This window comes from Galeopterus variegatus, unplaced genomic scaffold, assembly GCF_000696425.1.
Source record: "Galeopterus variegatus unplaced genomic scaffold, G_variegatus-3.0.2 Scaffold1752, whole genome shotgun sequence".
NCBI lineage: Eukaryota > Metazoa > Chordata > Mammalia > Dermoptera > Cynocephalidae > Galeopterus > Galeopterus variegatus.
In genome coordinates, this window is record NW_007727863.1 from 116,678 (window position 1) to 138,419 (window position 21,742).

Below are 21,742 nucleotides of genomic sequence, written 5' to 3' on the forward strand. Positions count from 1 at the left end.
CGGGGCTTGCCCAGGAGCACAGTCCCACCTGACTTCAGAGGGGTCACTCCGTGTAAGGTTCCACGTGAACTGATCATGGGAGACCGCACCTGGCCGTGGCGGTAGGTGCTGAAAGAGCATTTAAAGAATTCCACATTCATTCTTGCTCTTAAAAAGTGACAGAGCGCTCACTCCGCTTCTGACCGAGAGGATGGACTTATCTGTGGCCGAGAGGCTGGAGTCCAGCTACCTCAAGAGGACGAGACCCCAGCCTGCGATCTCTCACTCCGTGTCCTGGCCTTGTGGCCTGTTCAGGTGTCCTGCCTTCCAGACTGTGTGGCTGGGGCTCTGAACTGCCCCCACAGCTGCCCACAGGACATTACAACCGAACTCCTGGCCCCCCTGCATCTGCTCCCCAAACCCCGAGTTTTCTAGCCCCATGGCTCAGCCTGTGGACACTCTCACAAAGACTGCTTTGACAACATAACTATTTACCTTTAAGGTAGTCAAATTTTTCAGTCTCTTCCCTTACGGTCCATACCTTTTGTGTCACGTTTAAGAGGTCTTACACCTGGCCCTTCACAGGTACATCTTTAATCCAAAGGAAGTGGCGCTATTTCTGGCACGGTGTGAGCTCTCTCCATCACATGCACAACTGCTGCTCTGAGCCGCTGACGGTTCTGAAAAGCTCATCCCTTCCCACCCGCTGCAGTGCCAGCTCTGAATCTGAAGAAAAGATTCTTTTCTTTTCTCTTAATAATGAAGATTACCACCTGTCATACGTCAAAGCTTCCAGATGTACCACTCACAGGATGGGCAACTTTGGGCAAGTTACTAAGGCTCCCCGAGACTGTTTTTGAATCCATAACACGGAGAGCAAGACGCCACCCCTAAAGCACATCGGGTGCCTCCAGGGCCTGGGACAGGGTGAGCCTTCGTAGATGACACACATTACCGCCGAGTACCAACCCTTACCGTTCCTTCCCCGCCTTCCCTAGTGATGGAAGTGGACAGAAGCTTCAGGTGAGGTCAGGGGCCCCAAAGCCACACTCGGCACCCCTGCCTGTCCCCACCCCACCGTGCCCCCTGCAAACTGGGCTTTTAGAGTTTCTGTTCCAAAGACAGCCAAAAATTGAGAGGAATGAAACATTGCCTATTAATTACCAACTTGTAACCTAAAGCCTGTGTTCTCTGCAAAAAACAAAATTACCCAAAACTGGTTTTGAAATCCTCAGTCTGAAGAGGTGTGGAGCCAGAGAGAGCTACAGCATTTGTCAAGCACCAAACGGCCAAGGGGGGAGCACCGAGGGCCCTGCGAGACGTGTTCTGGATTCCCGGGTCGAGGACTAAGAAAGCACCAAACGGCCAAGGGGGGAGCACCGAGGGCCCTGCGAGACGTGTTCTGGATTCCCGGGTCGAGGACTAACGCCCTCCCACGGCGTCCCAGCGAGGCCCCCGCAGCTCAGGCAAGCTGAGCCACATGCTCCACCGTGAAAATTGCACAGGGACCATGAAAACACTTAGGGTGTTCTCAACTTTAGGTTTTTCTCCCATTCTGTTAAAAACCATGGCATTGGCACCGCCAACATCTCCAGGAGCTTTGTGGATGTGCCTCGCTACGGGGTCAACCTGCACTAACTCACAGCCTCACACGGCGGGGACGGCCACGGTGCCCACTGTCCAGGTGGGTGCAGGACACCGGGCAAGGGCTGCCTACCCAGGTGGCCATAGCCCACCACATGCTTGGCGCTCGGGCCAAGGCGGGCACGCAGGTCCGTCACGATGTCATAGAGCCGCTCCACAGGGAGGGAGATGTCGTACTTGTACACATAGCCGTCCCGGCTCAGCGCCTCTGTGATCCTCTCCCTCAGGGCCCACAGCATCTGGGGTTGATGAGAGAGAACGAGACAAGGTCAGATGCAGTGGCCACTGACATCAACAGTGGCTGTGATGGTGATCAGAACAGTGCTGCTTGGGGTCCCGGGGTGGCAGACGTGTTCTGGGTCTTCACAGAGGTGTGGGGTTCCAACCCCAGAATTGATACAGGACAACATCCCAGAACAGGCACACCGCCACACACAGCCACAGGCTGCCCCACCACAGCCCCACACAACCAGGCAGCCGCAGGAGCTCCCCACAAGGGGCGGCAGCAGTCAGGCAGGGAGCGTGAGCATGTTGGCAGTGCCTGGCGGCCCAGGGCAGGGGCCAGGGCAGGCGGGGAGTGCGGGAAGTGCAAAGTGGGCAGCCATAAGGCCGGTGGGCCCTGGGCTGCTGGAGGGACGCACAGGGTGTGGGAGGAACAAACGGGGACTGAGCAGAGGGCAGAGCGGGGCCTGGCGAGGAGAGCTGGGGATGAGGTCTGGGGGAGAGTAGCTCGTCCAGATAAATCAGTCCATGGTTTAATTGGTTTTTGTTTGCTTTAACTTTTCATTGTGGAAATCTGCAGCCCACCAAGAGGATGACAGAGCACCACCCTCCCTGCACTGTCCCACTTCACCCTTGTGCCAGCCCTTAGAGACTCCAGTGTTTCAGAAACCTGTCATGGTGAAATTTCTAAAAGGTAAGGACTCCTTTTAACATTACCCCAATGCCACACTCACACCTTAAGAAAATAACAATAATACCACCACCACTGCATAGCCAGCCAGTGTCCAAATTTCCCCAATTCTCTCATCAATTTTTATAGCTGGTTTGGTCAAATCAGCCCCTTGGGCCACTCCACACCCTGACCATCAGCAACTCCTACTGACCCGACCTTCGTCACACTGACACGGAGTCCAGCAACTTCCTCTCACAGGCAGCCCAGCCCCTCACGTGGGCCCCCACACCTGGACCCCCTGCCTTGATGGCCTGATGGCCACCTGCTGCCTGGGTTCCTCTCTCCTCAGCACTGGACTGCTCTGCCCCTCTGCTTGTCCTAGTGGCCACAAGATCTACCGTCCCCTTGCCTGCCCACCCATCACTCACCCTGCTCCAATCTCCCTTCTCCAGAATGCTCTAGAGTTCTGCAGGCAGGTGTCCCTCAAGACCTTTGCACTCCTGCGCCAGGGGTCCGCACGGCCACCCCCACACCGCATCCCTCTCTGCTCCCTGAAGGGGCATCTTCCTGACCCTCCCCGCCTGAGGTGCTCTGAGCTGTGCTTATTTACCATGCTGATGGGCCTTCACTGGGCAAAACTTCTCCCGCTCTGGGAAGGACACGGGATGACATGGGAAGGAAGCACCGCCACAGGCCTCTTGTCAGGCACAGGCGGTGTGGACGCAGCCCTGCACGGGCAAGAGCTGACAGCCCCTCCTTCATCCAGAGGGGACTGCTGTGCCGGGCACCGCACGAGACACCTGGGCACACCAGGGGCGCCACAGCGTTCACTCCCCACAGGCACTGCCCCCACGGTGAAGTCACAACGTCAGGTGATGCAGCAGCTGAGACAGATGCTTCAGAGCAACATCCTTGTTACCAGGACGTCTGAAATCAACCCATCAGGAGATAAAGGCCGCCACACCCAGGGGCGTCGGGGCCATCGGTCCCGGAAGGGCTGATGCACTTTCTCACTGCTCACACAGATACTTCAATAAACATAAAAAGCCACATACGGAAAAAGCTCTAGGAAATGGACATGAGGCCAACCACTGAAGTCAACCAGCCTGAGACTGACGTGGCTTTCACCAAGAGCCAAGTCCAGGCCCAGCTCCAGAGCCCCGGGCCACGGCCCTGCTGCCATCCTGCCCCCTGCTGGCCACTCTCCAGCTACAGAAACCAGGAAGACAATGGCCCCACTGCCCCAGGGCCCAGGGAAGGTGACCGATGGCCCCCACTGCCCCAGGGCCCAGGGAAGGTGACCTACGGCCCCCACTGCCCCAGGGCCCAGGGAAGGTGACGACAGCCCCCACTGCCCCAGGGCCCAGGGAAGGTGACTGACGGCCCCTACTGCCCCAGGCCCTACCTCTCCTTCCTTTGTGCTCCAAAACACGAAATCCTTTTCTGGTCATATGGTCAATGCCCTTTCTTCCAGAAAACCCTCCCCACCCCCGACTCCTTGGCTTCAGGGCTAATCCCCCACAGCCCTGCTCGCAGCTCTCTCTGCCTCTCCACAAGCCACACAGTTCTCCACAGAGCCTCTGCGACAGGCCCCCAAGCCACAGGCTCCAGGGCTGCAGTGGGTGGTTCTGGTCACCCTGCAGCGGGGGTGGGGAGGAAGCATCTTTAAATATTGGTGAAAATCACCTAGACACCAAGAGTACGTTTTCCATCCCAAAGAGGTCATTCTGTGGAAGCCTCGAAACCTGGCCCAGGCCCTGCACAAGGCTGCGGAGAGCAGGACGGGAAGCGTCGCAAGCACATAGCACCTTGGCTTTCCTCTGGTCGGCGGCCACGCTGCCCTCAGTCACCAGGCCAGAGCCCAGCACCCGCTCCAAGAAGCCACTCAGCTTGTCAGCGTCGTGTCCTGCGCTGGAGCCCGAGGTCTCGACAAGGACATAAAACGGACTCTCTGGAAGCAAGCAGGAAAAGCAGAATGAGTGATAGGCAGATGGCTGGAACAGCTCCAGCTGCACCCTGTTGCCAGCGAGGACCCCAGCGACCCATCAAGTGCACAGACAGCTCAAAACTAAGACTCCACCGCAGGAGATACCACGCTCCCCAGAAAACTCACAAGCATCCCAGAGGGTGACCCCGTGAAGCCCTGTGCCCACCATCCTCACCCTCACGGTGGCATCCAGTGGGGCTCCCGCTGGTCCCCAGGGGCGTCCACCCTTACCAAACCCCAGGGCCAGGGTAAGAGGCCACTGCATGGGCAGAAGGCCCAGGACGGCCACAAACACGGCAGTGCTACACGCAAAAGGTCATGCTTTCCATCACAAATGTCTACTTCTTAAACTTAAAAAAAATTCAAATATGTATTACTTAGGAAAATTTTAAGCTTGTATTTTTTCAAGGTTACTGTGAACTTTATTGTTTTACATTTATTGAACCCAACAAGTGAGAATTTGTTAAGTGGCACTGCTCTGTCTCTTAACACTGCACCGAGATCAGGTTTCTTCCAGAAAACAAGTTCATCCTACTACAAAGAGAACACGTGATTTTCAGATTTCGGCTTTTTTCTGTGCTGAATGGAAACCTCACTTTTAAATTTATCACAGGCCACTCAGCCCTGAGAGGGCTCTAAACGCTATCCGCTCTTTTTCCCATTGTAAAGTAGGACATACATAAAAATATCTGGAAAGCAAAGAGAACTAGGAAGGAAAAGAAGGCCTCCCGGATCGCAGAAACAGCCACTGTTCATATTTCAAAGTAGTTCCTTCCTGTCTGTCTTCCATGTGGTCAGGGAAATTCATGCAACTGTAAACCTGCCGCAGCACAGGCCTGGCCCTTGCTCTAAACAGCAGCAGCAGCAGCAGCAGCAGCTTCCTCACACATGATGCCCAGATGCCACACTCCTCCACCCAGAAACCTCCTTCTGCCCAGAGGCCCTCCATCCGCCCAGGGACCCTCTGTCCAGCCAGAGGCCCTCCATCTGCCCAGGGACCCTCCATCCACCTAGGGACCCTCCATCCACAGAGGGACCCTCCACCCACTGAGGGACCCTCTACCCACAGAAGGACCCTCAACCCACTGAGGACCCTCCATCCACCCAAGGACCTTCATCTACCCGGGGCCTATGTGTTATCCAATTGCTGCTTGAGGTCAATACCTTGCACCGGGCTGGCCAGGTGGAGGTGGTGCCGGACCAGCTGCATGCACTCAGCATCCATGAACTCAAATGCAGACAGGATCTCACCCAGCATGCCCTTGCAGGTGCTGAAGGTCTTCAGAACCTCAGCAAAGCCCGGACAGCCTGCAATGTGTCACGGCACATTAGGCACCACACAGTGAATGGATAAGCGGGACCAGAGCCATGCCCACGGCCCGCCCAGGTCCTCCTTCAGAGCAGCAAAGCTAACCCAACTCATGGGGACAGGCAAACTGAGCGGCCATGAGGAGCAGGAGGCTTGGCACTGTGGGGAACACCCAGCGGGTCAGTCAACAAGTACTACTCCAGCGTCACCACCAGTGTCCAGATCAGAACAGGAAACACACCTATGAATGGCCACACAGCACTCGGGATGGTGGGGGGTCGGAGGGGACACATCTTGGGAAAGGCTGCAAAAGGGCCAGAAATGATACAGCCACTGGGATCAGCTCAACTGCGCTTCTCTTAACACACTCAGCACCCGAGTCCTAACTGCTCTCAGGACTCACCGAACATGCATTTACTGGACACCCCAAGGTCCCTGTGGTGCTCCCAGGTTGGGGAGCTGACCATCAGCATGGAGGGTGAAAGAGCAGAGTGACATGCCAGCATGTGCATAGCCAGGGGACCCTGCAGTGGGAAGGGTGCTGAACCCGGTCTTCCAGGGTTGACGGGAGGCAGTGAGAGGTCACTGGATCTCAGGGGAGAATGTTCTGGAGAGAAGATCCAGCAAGGGCAGAGGTCGAAGGCAGATGCCTGCCTGGCCTGACCCAGGAGCACCTCAAGTCCCCAAGGCCAGAACACAGTGATGGGGTGTGGCTGGAGACGGGATCAAGGGCCTCGGCGGTGTTGAGGGGTCTGATGGTGGGAGATTGACAGCGCTGAGGGAGCGGTGGGGATCTGCAAGGGGCGTGACAAGAGTGTGCCCATCAGACTCAGGCTGGCGATGCCACTCCAACTACTGCAGGGCAGGAGCCAGTGACGACCAGGGTCCCAGAGAGCCCCGGCCACACCCAGCAGGCATGCAGAGGGGAAAGCGTCACACAGGCCTGCTCTGAAGACGTTCAGACGTGGGTGTGGAAGAAAGAGGAAGGCAAATGCCTCCACCGAGCGCCTGGAAGGCTGAGGCAGGGAGGCCAGGGGCCACGGCCACATGGGGCTGTTGGCCACCTGAGCCTCTCAGACGCTGAGCAGTGCTGCTCGGTGGGTAGCATGCTGGGGCGTGCAGATCGGGGTGAGTTCAAGCAGAACACAGAAAACGCTGATGAAGATGAGCCACACACCCTGAGCCCCAGGGCGCGAGTCTGGAGGGAAGTGGTCAGGGCTGGCCTGGGCACGTCCCAAAACGGACCACTGGGACTGCAGCAAGGAGGACACTGGTGGCCTTGGCAGGAGTGGAGTTGGTGAAGTAGGGCAAGGCCTGAGCAGGGTGGATCCGGGGAGAGAAGGGACCTCCATCCAGGGTGGTGGGCTAGGCTGTGTGGTCCAGCGTCCCGCTGAAAACAACCAGAAATGCAGGGCCAGGAAACATCAGAGGAAGGCTTCAGGGAGCCAAGCAAGCGGGGAGTGCCAGGCCGACCTGGGGCTCAGGGATGCCACGTGGCCCTTGCCACGCCAGCAGGTTGGTCTCACATGTCCACCCCTGCCAGGGCAAGGAATCTTGCAGGAGATGCCCCGCGGCACCACCCTGGAGGGAAGGGAAAGCCGGAGCCTGCTTCCCACAGTAGCACCTGAAGCTGCAGGTGTGCCAAACAGGGCAGGAGAAAGATGGCAGGAGAAGCCCTGCTCCTGATGACGCATGGCCACGGGCCAGCCTCGCGCTGCCCCGCAGCCTGGCTTCTTGCTGCCTGCTTTACAGAACTCCACACCTGTCAACTTGGTCTGGGTGGCTCCAGACTGTAAGGCCCCGAAGCCACCCAGCAGAAGTAAATGCAAGCCCTCTCTGGAGGAAAGGGCCTGTGTCCTTGGCCCCCAAATTACTCTTCAGTGACAACGGGCTGCACCTGCCCAAGACAGCCAAACACGCAGGAGAGCAAGGAAGCACGAGCAAGAACCAGCAGCAGCAGGAGCAGACAGCGAGCACAGAGCACGCAGACCCCGAAGCACGAGGCTGCCTGATCTCCAAACACCATGAAGCGCCGCGCTGCTTAGAGACACAACGGGGGAGCTTGAAAATACCTGGAATAGAAAATTATAAAAAGCAATACTGCACATCAGAAAAAAAAAATTAAACTTCTGGAAATGAAAACTATAGTAATAATCAAGATTTAAAACTAAAGCCGTACAGCAGATTTATATAAAATAAAAATTTAAAAGTCAGTGGAGGGCGGCGGCGGTGCCGGGCCCAACAAGGGTTGCGCGTCGGGAAACACAGACCCGGCCAAAGAGGACGACGCAGAGAGGCCAGACACGGCGCCTGCAGGGACCTCGCGGGGCTGAGTGAGAGGCCGGCGGCCCAGCTCTGCCAGCCTCCATGCCGCCGCCGGCATGAGCCACATCCAGATGCTGCCGGGGCTCATGGGGCTGCAGCGGGGCGACACCGTGGGGGGCTGTGGCAAGGCAACACCGTGGGGGGCTGCGGCAAGGCAACACCGTGGAGGGGCTGCTGCGGGGCAACACCGTGGGGGGCTGCGGCAAGGCAACACCGTGGAGGGGCTGCGGTGGGGCGACAATGTGGGGGGCTGCTGCAGGGCGACACCGTGGAGGGGCTGTGGCAGCAGCCACCCGACCTCAGCGACTGCACAGACAACTCCGCCGGCCCACGCCTGAGCTTCAGTCCCGCCTGCCACTTCCTGCCGACTCCCACACGCCTGAGCCCAGCCCTGGCGCTGTCGCCAACGCCTAGGACGACGAGGACTTGGAACGGTTCCTAACAGATCTGACAGGCGAGGACCAGTCAGTGCTGAGACCTACGACACTGATAAGGATGAGGAAGACACTGATAAACATAGACGCAGGCTGCAGGAAGCGTGCACAGCACTCTCTTCTTCAGGAATCTTCATCAGAAAAAGTTTTTCCAAGTCCCTGAAGCCATGTTTGAAAGGACAGTCAAAGTTGAGGAGCATGTCACTGACCAAGATGATGGAGACAACTTTTATGTCATAGAACGGGGAACCTATGACATTTTAGTAACAAAAGATAACAAAGCCCAGTCTGTTGGTCAGTATGACGACCGTGGCAGCTTTGGAGAACTGGCTCTGATGCTGTACAACACCCCAAGAGCTGCTACCATTGTCACCACCTCAGAAGGCTCCCTTTGGGGACTGGACCGGGTGACGTTTAGAAGAATCATAGTGAAAAACAACGCAAAAAAGAGGAAGATGTTTGAATCATGTAGTTAGTCTGTGCCCTCCTTAAATCACTAGAGGTGTCAGAACGAATGAAGATTGTGGATGTAACAGGAGAAAAGATCTGTAAGGATGGAGAACGCATAATCACTCGGTGAAAAGGCTGCGAGCTTGTCCATCACAGAGTCTGGTGAAGTCGGCATCTTGACTAAAAGCAAGACTAAAATCAACAAGGCTGGTGGGGACCAGGAGGTCGAGATTGCCCACTGCCCTACGGGGCAGTACTTTGGAGGACTTGCACCGGTCAGCAGCAAACCCAGAGTGGCTTCAGCGTAGGCAGCGGGCGATGTCAAAGGCTTAGTTATGGGTGTGCAAGCATTGGAGGGGTTTCTGGGGCCCTGCACGGACGTGACGAAGAGGAACACCTCACACTACGAGGAACAGCTGGTGAGGTTCTTTGGCTCCAGCATGGATCTGATCGACCCTGGGCAGTAGGTGTACCACACCCCAGAGTCTTCTCAATGTGACACCAAACCTTCTGGTCAGCCACAGAAAACAGACGTGACAGAACTGTTCCTGCTGTTGCCACCACCGCTGTCACCACTGTGGCTATGGGCATTTACGAAACATGAAAGCACTAAAGAACGGACAGAAGTTTGGCCCACACCCCCACTTTGCTTCTGAGCGCCCACGTCAGACCGCTGGTGGCGATTACTCCAACCCAGCTTTCACATCTTTGGTTCAGAATGGCATGTCTCTCCAACAGCTTAGCTGCCTGATACAAAGTCCAAAGTGTAAACCCTCCTTCCCTGTCTTGCTGCTCCTACTGCTTTTGGAAGTTACCACGAGGTCTGCAGAAACTTGTCATAGAACTGTAGACACCCACCTCCAGTCTTTCTCAAGAGATGAAATGTTGTACCCTTCACTCTCATTTGTCCTTTGATAAAATCCGCATTAGTTCACACACACACACAAAAAACCCTCAATGGACAGGGGAAAACCCCTCCACGGATGGGTCTGGCAGCATATTAAACCCAGCACAAGGGGGCCTGAGTGAACCGGAGGGAAATCCTGAAGAGGGGTCAGGAGACATGCGGGACAGACTGGAACATTCTGTCATATGCTAAAGCACAGTCTCAAAAGGAGAGGGAAACAGCAATATGGAAGCAATGATGGCTACAGATTTCTACAACTGATAAAAGACACCGTCCGCGGATTTAAGAAGTTCAACAGTTGCAGAGAGATAAGAAGAAGTGTGCAGTCACACACAGCACCCGGAAACTTCAGAGGACTAAAGAGAAGGAATACGATCTTTAAAGTGGTCCGAGGGGGAGGCGCGGACGGCTCCACAGCAGCAGCGGTCAGAAGACAGCTGACTTCCCGGCAGCGCGGACGGACGCTGAAGACGCCGGACAGTGTTTTCAATGGGACAAGAGGACACATGCCAACCTGTAATTGCACAGCGAGCAAAAGTCTCTTTCAAGAATGGGGGTGAAGCAAAAGTGGAGGATTGATCACCAGCAGACCTTCACTGCCGGAGAAGAGCAAGGACGTACCTACAAGGACAGGGTCCCAAAGAGAAGGTCTGATGCACAAAGAATGAAGGGCAAAGACGGTGGCCCACACAAGGACAGTGGTGACTAGAGAGGTCAGAGACAGACAGAAGGAAGGGTACCTGGCAAGAACAGCTAAGTTGGGGAGATCTGTGGACAAACGGAGTTAAAGCATTCTCAAGATTCCCGAATCTTCTGCAGGATAAAGGTGTGGATTGAAGGTAGATCTGGTAAGTTAAGTATGCCCTCTAGAAGGCTTCCCTCTAGAAGACTGGAGTTTGGGTAACTTCTGAGCTTCTGGAGCAGGAAATGCTGGATAAACCTAACCAATCCTGATGCCGGCAAGAGAGGAGACGGAACAGACCACAGGAGGAGGGCGGAACTGGGAGGACGGGGCTCCTCCTCAAGTCCACTGCAGAGGTCTGAAGGGCGGCAGGCGCGGAGATAGTGCACTGAGCGTCTGCTGAGACGATGACCTGGGACAGAGGTGAAAACGGTGGGCGCAGCGAAGCCCCACTCTCCTATGGTGATTAGCAGACTGGTGTCCCAGAACTTATGCCAAATGACATGGTTTCCCTCAGAACTGCACACTCGAGCTACTTAAATGATGAACACGATGGGATGAAAGAGACAGCTAAAACCTTGGTTTCGTTGCAGAATGAAGTGTGCTTTGCCAGAGACTGGGAAAAGCTCCCAATTCCAGACTCTGAACACCAGGAAGGCCAGGCCTGGATTCCTGGATTGCTTCGGAAAGAGAAACCAGGAGAAACAGGAACAGGTTGTCTTGCGAGGGCTCCTTCCGTGCCCTCCCTCCCTCACCACAATAACGGGCTGGCCAAGAGGACACCTCCACCCCGCCCCGAAAGTACATCAAGGGAGCCTACCAAAGAGGGCCACGTTCACAGCCTCAGGCTTGGGCGGACACAAGATGGACACCGCGGTGATGACCCCCAGGGTGCCCTCCGACCCGATGAAGAGCTGCTTCAGGTCATAGCCCGTGTTGTCCTTCCGCAGGGAGGTCAGGCAGTTCAGGACGGCGCCGTCGGCGAGCACCTGGTGGGGGAGAAGAGAAACACGCACTTCCGCACCGGCCATCTGTCCAGAGATGCTGCTCTTCCTCCCCAGCTCCCCTCCCCTCCCCCTTATCCAGCCACACACTCAGGAGCAGCCAACCCAGCCCCAGGGCCTCCTGAGGAGCCGGGATATCCCAAGTCTCCCACCCGCCCCACCCAAGACTGGTTCAGGAAGGAAGTGGGCCCAAGAGTGGAAAGGCCTGAGGTCACCCAGTAAGGCTAAAGAAAGGACTTTTCATCCTGGTTAGTGAGATTCCCCCAGCAACCCCACCACCACCGCCATAAAAACCAGGAAAATCACTGCCCAGATGCTGGCGGGAAGCCAGCCTGTAGCAGGGCACATGCCCGAGGACAGAGCGGGGAGGACACCTGGTGTTGGAGCAGAGACACCTGGGGGGCACACTTAGGATGGAGAAAAGGACAGAGAATCACAGTGTCCCAGGGTCCCCCACTGCGGACCCGCAGCCATAGAGATGCCTGTGCTGCAAGCCTGAGGATGGGGCACTAGTGCTTCGAGTCAGGCTCACTGTCACAATTCGTGGATACGAGAAAGCACTAAAACAAAAATCACTGGCAGCTGGCCGAGAAACAAGGCAGACGCTGCAGCTCAGCTGACTGACTTGCAGCATGGCTTTGTACCTGCTTGGTCCCCTGGGGAAATGGGACAGAAGGCTGCCTTTACACACCTGTGACATGTGGTGCTCAGGCCTGCTGAGAGTTCAGGGAAAAGGACTCAGAGGGGCCTGGAGGTGAAGCTGGGGATGATGTAACTGCACAAGGTTACCCTGGGTTAACCTTCCTTCGTGCTCTGGCTCCGGGAAGCCTGGCCCAGGTAGCCTGGCCCAGGTAGACTGCCACTGCTTATGTGAAGTGTCCTCTGAGCACAGTGCTATGTGTGACCCACATATCCCTGAGGGACCAGGGGCCAAGGTACAGAGGCTTTTAGGTCAATGAGATCTCTGAACTGGGACATGGCCCCTACCCACAAACGTGGCCTCATGCACCTGCATCACCACCTGGGGCCACGAGAACAGCCCCTGGACTGAAGCCAGGATGCCACCCCCACCCCCCGTGACAGACTCTGCAACACCAAGCTAGCACCCCAGCTCACCACTTCCAGGCCCAGGACAGTCCCACGCAGTGAGCCGTAGCGAAGAAACCGCAGTCCACCTGCATTGGTCGCCACGTTTCCCCCAATGTGGCAGCTGCCCTTCGCACCCAAGTCCAGCGGCATGATGAAGTCCTGCTCCTCCAGGTACCGGTTCAGCTCCTCCAAGATACACCCCGCCTGGCAAACCAGAATCCCTGCAGAGAGCAACCAGAGCTACCACAGTGCTCGAGGCTTCTGGGCCAGCAAGAACGCTCACTACTGGGTGCATCCCACCCAGGGGCCACGCCCTGAGATGCAAACCACCCAGAAGGGACATCTGCTCAGAGCCACGGCTGAGGAGAGGAGGTGCCCCCTCCCACTCATCCCCCCAGAACAAAACATCTGGACCAAAAATTACCTTCGATCACAGTGATAAAGAAAAACTTCACATACGTGTACACGAGCACACGTGCACACATGCGCACATGTGCACATGCTTATGGGAGGGAGTAGCAGAGAAAAGACTGCTATACAGCACTGGTTCTCAACTGGAGGTGATTGTGCCCCCTCCCCGGGGGACGTCTGACAATGTCTGGAGACATTCTGGGATGCAGGTACTGCTGGCATCTGTTGGGCGAGGCCAGGGATGCTGTTCCACACCTTACAGTGCACAGGTATCCCGACCAGAGAATGATCTGGGCCCACATGCCCACAGCCTGTGCTGAAGCTCAGCTCTAGAGGCAGAGACCGTGGCACTTCCAGATCCGCTGCAGCACGTGAGCACGGGAAGCCCCTTTCCACTTGTCACTCACCTCCAGAAAGGGCTGTCATGGCCAGAAAGTGTTGGAGTTAGAAGACATGTAAGTCACCTAAGTGGCCCGTGGCAGGTGCATCCAAAGGCGCTGGTGGCTGAACAGCGGCTGCTTTCCTTTCCTGGCCCAGGACCCCGCCCCCTGCCCCCAGCACAGCCCCAGTGGCTGACGAGGAAGGAAAGCTCCAACCCACACCAGGACGGCGCCCTCGGCCCCACGCCCCACCGCGCTGCACAGGCTTACCGGACACACTCTGGAAGCTGATGACCTGGTTCATGAGGGCAGTGGAGAGGATGATTTCGTCAAAGACGGGGACACTGCCCCCCACCATGCCCGTGTTCCCTCCCTGGGGGTTCACCGCCAGGTTCCTCTCATGGCAGTGCCTGGGACAAAGGAGTGCAGGGCGGATGTCAGGGCCCTGTCTCAACTCTTGCGCCTGACCCCCAAACCCTGATTCCCCCTCCTGGCCTCCTGGCCACCCAGCCACACTGCCCCCTGCCCATAGCCCGGCGGGGGCTCCTCCCCAGCCATAGAGTGAGGGATGGTAAGGCAGATGTCTGCCCTAAAACTGTGCAGGGAGATGGAAGCCGATGTTTTCCCCAATTCATGGACAAGGTGGCATATGAGGCCCTGATTCTAACGTCCTAGGAAGCCTCAACTCTAAGAACCACAAGTCTTAAGCGCCCAGTGCCATCCCTTCTGCTCGCCCGGTGCTCACGAGGGCTCCCACCCACCCACCCACACTCCCTTTCATCCTGCCGTGTCCCTGTGTCCTTGGCCCACCATCCCTCAGATGATGCGTCAAAATCTTCCAGGTGCCTCCTCGCCAACCAGCCTCCACCTCTGCAAAGCCTAAAGCGACTGATGAGCGGGGAATCAGAAAAATGGGAGCTCCCCACCCCTGGGGGCGATGTGCTCGTGTACACCACGTAAACCCTGCAAGGGATTCCAACAGAGAGGGGCAAACGTGCCCAGAGCTCACTGCCAAGGACTGAGCATTGTTTACAATCACGTGAGACCACAGACCACCCGAATGGGCAGCTTTGGGGGACCAGTAAACTGTTGTGTATTCTTGGGGTGGAATCCCTCACATGCATTAAAAATGGGTGTAAGACCAACAAGCACCAAGAAATGTCACGTGCAGGAAAAAGGCAACATCGCAGACACGCGTGGTAACGATTTTTAAAAAACCACATACGCCTGCAGAAAAACCACTGAGATAAAACCAAAATGTCATCAGAGGTTATCTTTAGAGGAGGAATTATTGGTTACTTTATTAAGTTCTTTATTAAGTTATGCATGTTTTTTCTTTACGATTTTCTTTTTTCCCCAAAATTTTCTGTGATGAGCACTGCTATGGGTTGAATGGCACCTCCCAAAGTCCATGTGTGAGAAACTTAACTCCCACTGTGACGGTGTTAAGAGGGTGGGAGATCTGATTATGGTCACAGAAAGGCGGGCTTGAGGGAGGTGACTGGACTGTGAGGACCATGCGCTAGTGAATGGATTGATCCATTTGACAGTTTAGTGGTGGTCGTGGCGTGGTTCTGAGGGCTTTAGAAGGACAGTGAGTGACAAGCTCCCCCGCTTCTGCCTTTCTCACATGATGCGCTGCATTGCCATTGTCACCACCAACAAGGCCCTCACCATGTGTGTTCCCTGGACTTTGGACTTCCCAGACTCTGAAACTGTAAGTAATTAATATTGTTTCTTTATAAATTAAAAAAACAAACAATATTTCAGGTATTATGTTATAAGCAGTTCCAGGTATTATATTATAAGTGACAAAAGTGAACTAGTACAAACACGATCAGGAAAAAATCCTTTTTTTAAAGGAAAGGCTACTTCTCTTCCCTGGCGAGTGTGCTAGGTGTCACACTCACAGGAGGAGCTGGCCCCTCTGCGGGGCTCAGCCCAGGCCCTGAGACACCAGGCAACATGGGACCTTCCTCCCTGCGTCTCTGGCCCCCAGCCACTGCAGGCTTCACAATGTCCGCCTCTCCTCCTGCTGCGGACAGGCCCCCAAGGAAACCAGGCAGTGCAAGGAGCCACCACACCTTCGCGTTACCTGAGAATGCGGGACACCTCCTCCGTCGTCCTGGGCCTCAACAGCACCTTGCTACAGCCTGAGACAGAAAAGAGCCCATGTCAGACAACTCAGACTATGCCCATCCACACTGGCCCAAAAGAATGTTCTTTACAGGCACTTTCTCTTCCTCGGTGAGGTGACCCACACAACCACGGTTACCAGGAAGCCCACAAACACTCCAGTACGAGAGCAAGATGTTAAAAACAGGTCCCGCATCACACGCTGGTGGGAAGTGGCAGGCAGCCACTGAGGATCGGCTTGCAGGGGTTACTACAGCTGGGCCCTTCAGGCAGCGGCCCCACAGATGTGCAGGCCCTGGAGGCGCCTGGCGTCCACCTGGTGGAGGTGGCTCAGATCCCACGGTAAGGGGGTATCTGCCAGCTTCGCCACCAAAAAGTTCCTGTGTTTCCCTTTGTAATTAACAAGCATCCCATGGGCAGACACTTTGAGACTGTGTAAATCCCGTTGCTCCTCAAACATTTACCCGTTGATTTTAGCATCTGTTGATTTTCCTTGCCTGAATCGGTTATTATGATGGCTGCCAGTGTTTTTTCTAAATCCATCTGCCTGCAGTTCTTGTTCAGTTTCTACTGTATGGAATGGCTTTCCCCTGTCTCCTGTCTATTTATTGTTTAGCTATCTGTTCAGATGAGTGTGGCTCACGCGTTCCTGCTCTACTCACTGGGTTGAGGTTCTTCACTGCCATGACTTATTTGATGTCTAGATGCAGGCATGGGAGCCCCTCTAAGCATGGCTGGCATCCTAACTACAGCTGTCCCAAGACGATCAAGTTTCTGCCTTTTCAATTTCTTTGAAAGGACTTTAAGCAGGCAATGGAGGCTGCAGGACAATCACAGGTGTTCTGTCACTGCTCTCCGTGGGGCTCTAAGAATTGGGCTGTAGTTTCTATCTTGCCTTTTCTAATTCTGAAAGTAATTTATTCGTTTTTCATCAAATGAACTATTTCTGCAGAGAGGGCTGGCTGCCGGGGTCTGGGCCCTGGCCCTGATCCTTTAGTGCAGCACTGACGGGGACCCTGGTCACCACGAAGTTTCTGTCAGCAGCACTCACTGCATTCCTGCCATCCCAAGCAAGCTCAGGAGCTCATGGGACTCCTGGCACAGAAAACCTTCTGATGTGTCTGCAGCAGCATTTCTCAGCCAAGATCTGAGCACCCACCCGAGTGTCAGGCACAGGGAACAAAAATGGTATTTCCCACTCATGACATTTGCCTTCTAAGGGGGAGATGAAATGGGGAGTCACTCCAAATGTCCTCCAATATGTTAATAATGGGAGCTCCACAAAGAGAGAATGGGGTCATGGAAGTGGGAAATCCTCAAAGAGATAACTGAAGAAAACGCCCCAAACTGAAGGAAGAGGGTCTAGCTGAAAAGGCTCAGCTGCTGCCCAGGCCAGGGCAGGGACCAGTCCCCTGAACATTTCTAGGCAGAAAAACTGGCCCCACACAAGGGTCAGGGAACCCCTCCTCTCGGGCCTGCCCCTTCCCACCTGTCCAAATACCCTCTGGCACTTCTCAGCAGAGTGCCGAGGCCTGCTGGGGGGCTTCCCTCGCACCCCAGCATGCTGAGCATCCTAGACCCTCATCCACTACATGCCGGCAGCAACCACTTCTCCACGTTTCCAAGAACCATGGTCTCACCCAATTCACTCTCCGCCGCCACTCTGGGACACCCGGGTCTCGGCCTGCGGGCCTTTCCGCCACCTTCTTGTTTCATGGTCTTTGTGTTCCCCGTGGCCCTCTGAGGGCGCTGGTTCCTCTCCCTCACTCCAGGGACCACTGGGCTGGGGGTGGGGGAGGTACCCTCCTGCACCCACGGCCTCCTCCAGGTGCCTCGTCCTTTAAATCCACCACCAGACTGCTCTGTCGCTCACGTGTGTCCCCAGAGCAGAGCAGCCACAGGTCCCAGCCACCATCCCGCTCCCTGCTGCTCTCTCAGCCCTCCTCCTGGAGTGCTCCGGGGACTCCCGCATCCACCCATGCCAGGGAGGCACGGCCACGGGTGATCCAACCCATGCCACCTCTGCAAACAAAGCCTCGCAGAGCCACAGCCATACCCATTGTCCCCTTGTTCTTGCAACGGCAGATGGGCAGCTGTGACAGTGACATGCAGCCTGCAAGTCTGAAATATTTACTATCTGGCTCTTTACAGAAGGAGTTTGCCAACTTGACCAGGGACTTGGGTTGCCTGCATCAGCCACTCACTCCACATCGGGCTCAGCCCCACTGCTCAGAAATCACATTGAGCACTGCGCTCCCCAGACACCACGCAGCGCTCCAGCTCGCACCCTCAAATGCCCCACAGCGACACCCGCCTGGTGTAACCAGTGGTCACCCTCTGGAAACCACCTCGCCTTCACCCCGCACCTCCCTCTCGCAGCCCTAGAGGACGAGTGACACCTGCACCGCCCCTCCGCACGCCCTCATCACAGCCAGCCCACTTGCTCCTGCTCTGCTGAGGACATGAGCTGCCGCAGCGTCCCCCACCCTCTGCCCTGCGCCTGCTGCCCGCGGCCACCCCGCCCTGCACTGCGCTGGAGCCTGCACTCCAGGCTCTGCTGTCCCCACTGCCTCAGCTCCCCTCTCTTCCGCGATCATTCCACCAATCCTACAAACCTGCTGGAATGGCTCTCTCCCCTTGAAGCTAAAAAGTGGGACAAACATAACCCTGCTCTGGACCCCTGCTTCCCACAAAGCCCCACCCACCTCTCCCTCCTGGGACAGCACAGCTTCACAAGACGTCCCCACGAGCACGCCTTCCCTTCTCGCCTCCACAGTCCCTTCCAAGATCACCAAAGACTCCCACAATGCCCGCCCGACGGCCAGCTCCTCGTCTTAACTGGTCCCCACAGCCACACCTAACCAGCAGACCCCTCCTGCCAGGGAGGCTTTCTTCATCTTCTAGAATATACTCCCTGGGCTCTCCTGCAACCCCCCACCACTAGGCCTGCTCCGCCTCCTCTCCCTGACCATGGTCACCCTGCCTCGGGACCCCGGACTCCAGACTCGCCTGTCCCTTGGCCTGAGTGGCCCCTCACCACGACCATCTCAGCATGTCCAAACCCAAACTCCTGGTGTTCCCCAACAGACCTGCTTTTCCTGTAATTTTCCTCAACCCAGAGAATGAAATCCAGTTTTCGCAGCTGTTCAGGCCACACGCCCCGCCTCCCCACTCCTCCTTCTCTCTCACCCTCATCCTACTGATCGATGGTTCAGCAAATCCTGGAGGATCCACCCTGTAAGTCAGATAGTCCCAGAACCTGACTACATCTCATCCCTCCGCACTGGCCAGGCTCCGCGCCCTCGGTCTCCGCCTGAGGCCCCGGCTTCCACACTTAGGCCTCGAGAGCCTCCTCTCCACACGGCAGCCACACGCGGGCTCCTGTCCACTCACGGCCTTCAAGGAACTTCCCATCAGCTCAGAGGAAGAGCCAGGACTTACATCGCCCTTAAGGCCTCACCAGCCAGCCCCAGTCTCTCTCTGACCTCCCCCCACCCTCCATCCTCTCCAGCTGCACCGGGCTTCTCGAAGCTCCTTAAACACACCGAGCACAGCCCTGCTCGAAGGCTTTGTGCTGGCTGTTCCTGCTCCTGGAAAGCCCTTCCAGGCAGCTTGCCCAGGTGATTCCCCTGAGGGCTCAGCCTCTATCTTCACATTGCAGGACCCCAACCTTTCAACCAGTGCAGGCACGTTGTGGAGTGCTCACTAAATATTTGCAGGATTCATCCGTGAGTAAGTGTTCTAACTTTTGAATGAGGAAATGTTTAATAGCAGTTTCTTATTTCATGTAAAATCTCAGTTCCTAAGAAAATCTGTAAGATCTCAATCAGCCTTTAACAGCATATATTTTCTACACAACCCCAAGGTCAGGTTTTTTAAATGATCTGACAAGTCACCTGAATATACTCCCACTCAGCGGACACTCTGGCCTGAGCCTGTGGGCTGAAGGATGAGGAGTGGGACCCAGTGCTGCCCTCACCGGGCTCAGGGTGGCAAGAAAAGAAGTTCAGGACACACTGCCTGCTGCAAGGGTTCCCAGGAGAGCAGCTGAGCAGAGAGAAGAGCCCCGGGGGCAGCCAGTTCTTGTCCAGTCGGGCTCGGGCAGGGCAGGGGAGGGGAGTGGTGGTCTCCCCTCAGTCCCAGTTACAGCAGCTGCTTGTCCCGGGTGTCAACCTCCAGCAGGCGAGGAGCACAAGAACCCAAGCCTTGAGCTGCAAGCCTCCTTCACCCACACAGTGTCCCCCTGAGGCGGGGGCTCTGATCCCCATTCTGCAGGGGAGGGCCCTGAGGTTCACCTGCCTGTGGACACCCAGGCAGCAGCGCCAAGCCATGGCTGAGCACAGGGCGGGCATCCACCTGACCTGCCTCCAGGGACAACATACATGAGCCCCAGGCCCCGTGACAAGTGGTAGGCTCTTAAACAGACAGCATCGCCCCTGTGGGGTCCTTAGCGGACAGGGTGGGGCTGGCACCTTGACTTCAGGCTTTTGGCCTCCAGAACTCAGAAAATAAATTACTACATACATGAGCCCCAGGCCCCGTGACAAGTGGTAGGCTCTTAAACAGACAGCATCGCCCCTGTGGGGTCCTTAGCGGACGGGGTGGGGCTGGCACCTTGACTTCAGGCTTTTGGCCTCCAGAACTCAGAAAATAAATTACTACTGTCTTAAGCCAGTTCGTGGTCATTTGTTACAGCAGCCTGAGGAAACTGATAGAGAGCTGAGAAGAAGCGTGTAGTATTTAACACACACACACACCCCTCCCAGAGCAGCCAGGGGACTGTTTTCTCTGTTAATTTGCAGATGTCACTCACCACCAATAAACTCCTATAGATTTTATTCTCAGAACACTTTAAAGTCACCACCACAACACAGCTTTCCTTCAAAGGCATGAAAATGGACATGTGACAGTAAACTCTATGCCCCCTGCCCCCAACGGTCAAGCTTTCCATGCCTCATCCCGCCTCTATTTCTCAAGCCCACCCCCGTGAGGGTGCAGTGTGAGCTGACCCTTACCCACCTCGGAACGTCCTCAGCCAGTCCACGTTGGAAGCCTCCAATTCTTCTGGGTCTGTAACAACCCTGCCAGGGACGATACGTTCAAAGGCAGCCAGGTCCTCCTTAGACACCGTGGAGAACGGCAGCCGCTGCACACGGTAGCGCTCCTGTGTCAGCGTCACCTCGGGGGCACGGGAGGGTGTCGAGGAGCAGCCTCTGCAGGCCAATGGGCTGGTCACCCTGGCCCCCCAAGGGCTGCCCGGCCACCTCCTCTGCTCCACTGAGGCTCCAAGAGTGCAGGCTGTCCGCCACCATCCCGGGGAGGCACAGAAGAGCCACGTGGGCCACCTGGGCACCCGATGGGGCACCATCACTCTTGCCTAGAAAATAAGTGATTGAACCTGCCACTGTGGAATACTATGGAGAAACGAGAGCAGGGGCCCTCACAGCCCGAGTTCAGCGTCTGTGGTCCTGGCCCCAGGCCCAGAAGCACACGGCAACTTGCACGCTGGGGACAAGCGGGAAGGGCAGGGCCAGAGGGGCACAGGGGACACAGCACTGGGAGGGTTCTGCTGATCCTGGAGTGGCCACCCTGCAGGGGTCACCTCATGAGAATTCACTGTACCCTTATGGCTGGTGCCTTCTCTCCTGAATGTTACATTCAAATGACACTTACAAAAACCACGACTCCTTTCAGGCCTTCTCACAGCAAAACTAGGATTTAAGGCACTAAAAGGGAACAGAAGGATGCCATTGAATGGTGCACTCAAAAGTAGTTAAATTGCTAATTTTCATGTTTTATGTACGTTTTACCACAAATTCAAAAAATGTTTGCAGAATTTTTTTAAAAAGACAAGAAGGAAAAGGAAGGAGAACTTCTCTGGGTCAAGTTGGATGTGGCACCTGTCACACCGATAACGCCCCCCCCCCACCCCGCACCCGGCCCGGCGCTCAGACGACCTCGGGGAACCGAACGAGCCCGCGCCCGAGGAAACACGCGGGGAGGCCGCGTCCCGCCTCACCGCGGCGACGCCCAGCTGCAGGCGACCCAACCCGCCCCAAGCCCGCGCCGGGGGGACCTCAACCCGCCCCAGGCCCACGCCCCCCGGGGAC

General features: G+C 56.2%; 1 protein-coding gene and 1 pseudogene across 1 annotated transcript in view; one reads left to right on the forward strand and one right to left on the reverse strand.

The window, feature by feature from the left end:
* The window catches only part of D2HGDH (D-2-hydroxyglutarate dehydrogenase), a 30,502-nt gene extending 9,055 nt beyond the window's left edge, over positions 1-21,447 (reverse strand). Inside the window, exons 1-8 of the mRNA XM_008578753.1 lie at positions 20,652-21,447; positions 15,592-15,649; positions 13,767-13,906; positions 12,733-12,926; positions 11,433-11,601; positions 5,670-5,813; positions 4,327-4,469; positions 1,697-1,862 (exon numbers count right to left, since the gene is read on the reverse strand). Of these exons, the coding sequence (XP_008576975.1) occupies positions 1,697-1,862; positions 4,327-4,469; positions 5,670-5,813; positions 11,433-11,601; positions 12,733-12,926; positions 13,767-13,906; positions 15,592-15,649; positions 20,652-21,000 (1,363 nt within the window). The 5' untranslated portion in view covers positions 21,001-21,447. The remainder of the gene's footprint in view (positions 1-1,696; positions 1,863-4,326; positions 4,470-5,669; positions 5,814-11,432; positions 11,602-12,732; positions 12,927-13,766; positions 13,907-15,591; positions 15,650-20,651) is intronic.
* LOC103595364 lies at positions 8,196-9,490 on the forward strand (annotated as a pseudogene).
* Positions 21,448-21,742: the final 295 nt, after the last annotated feature.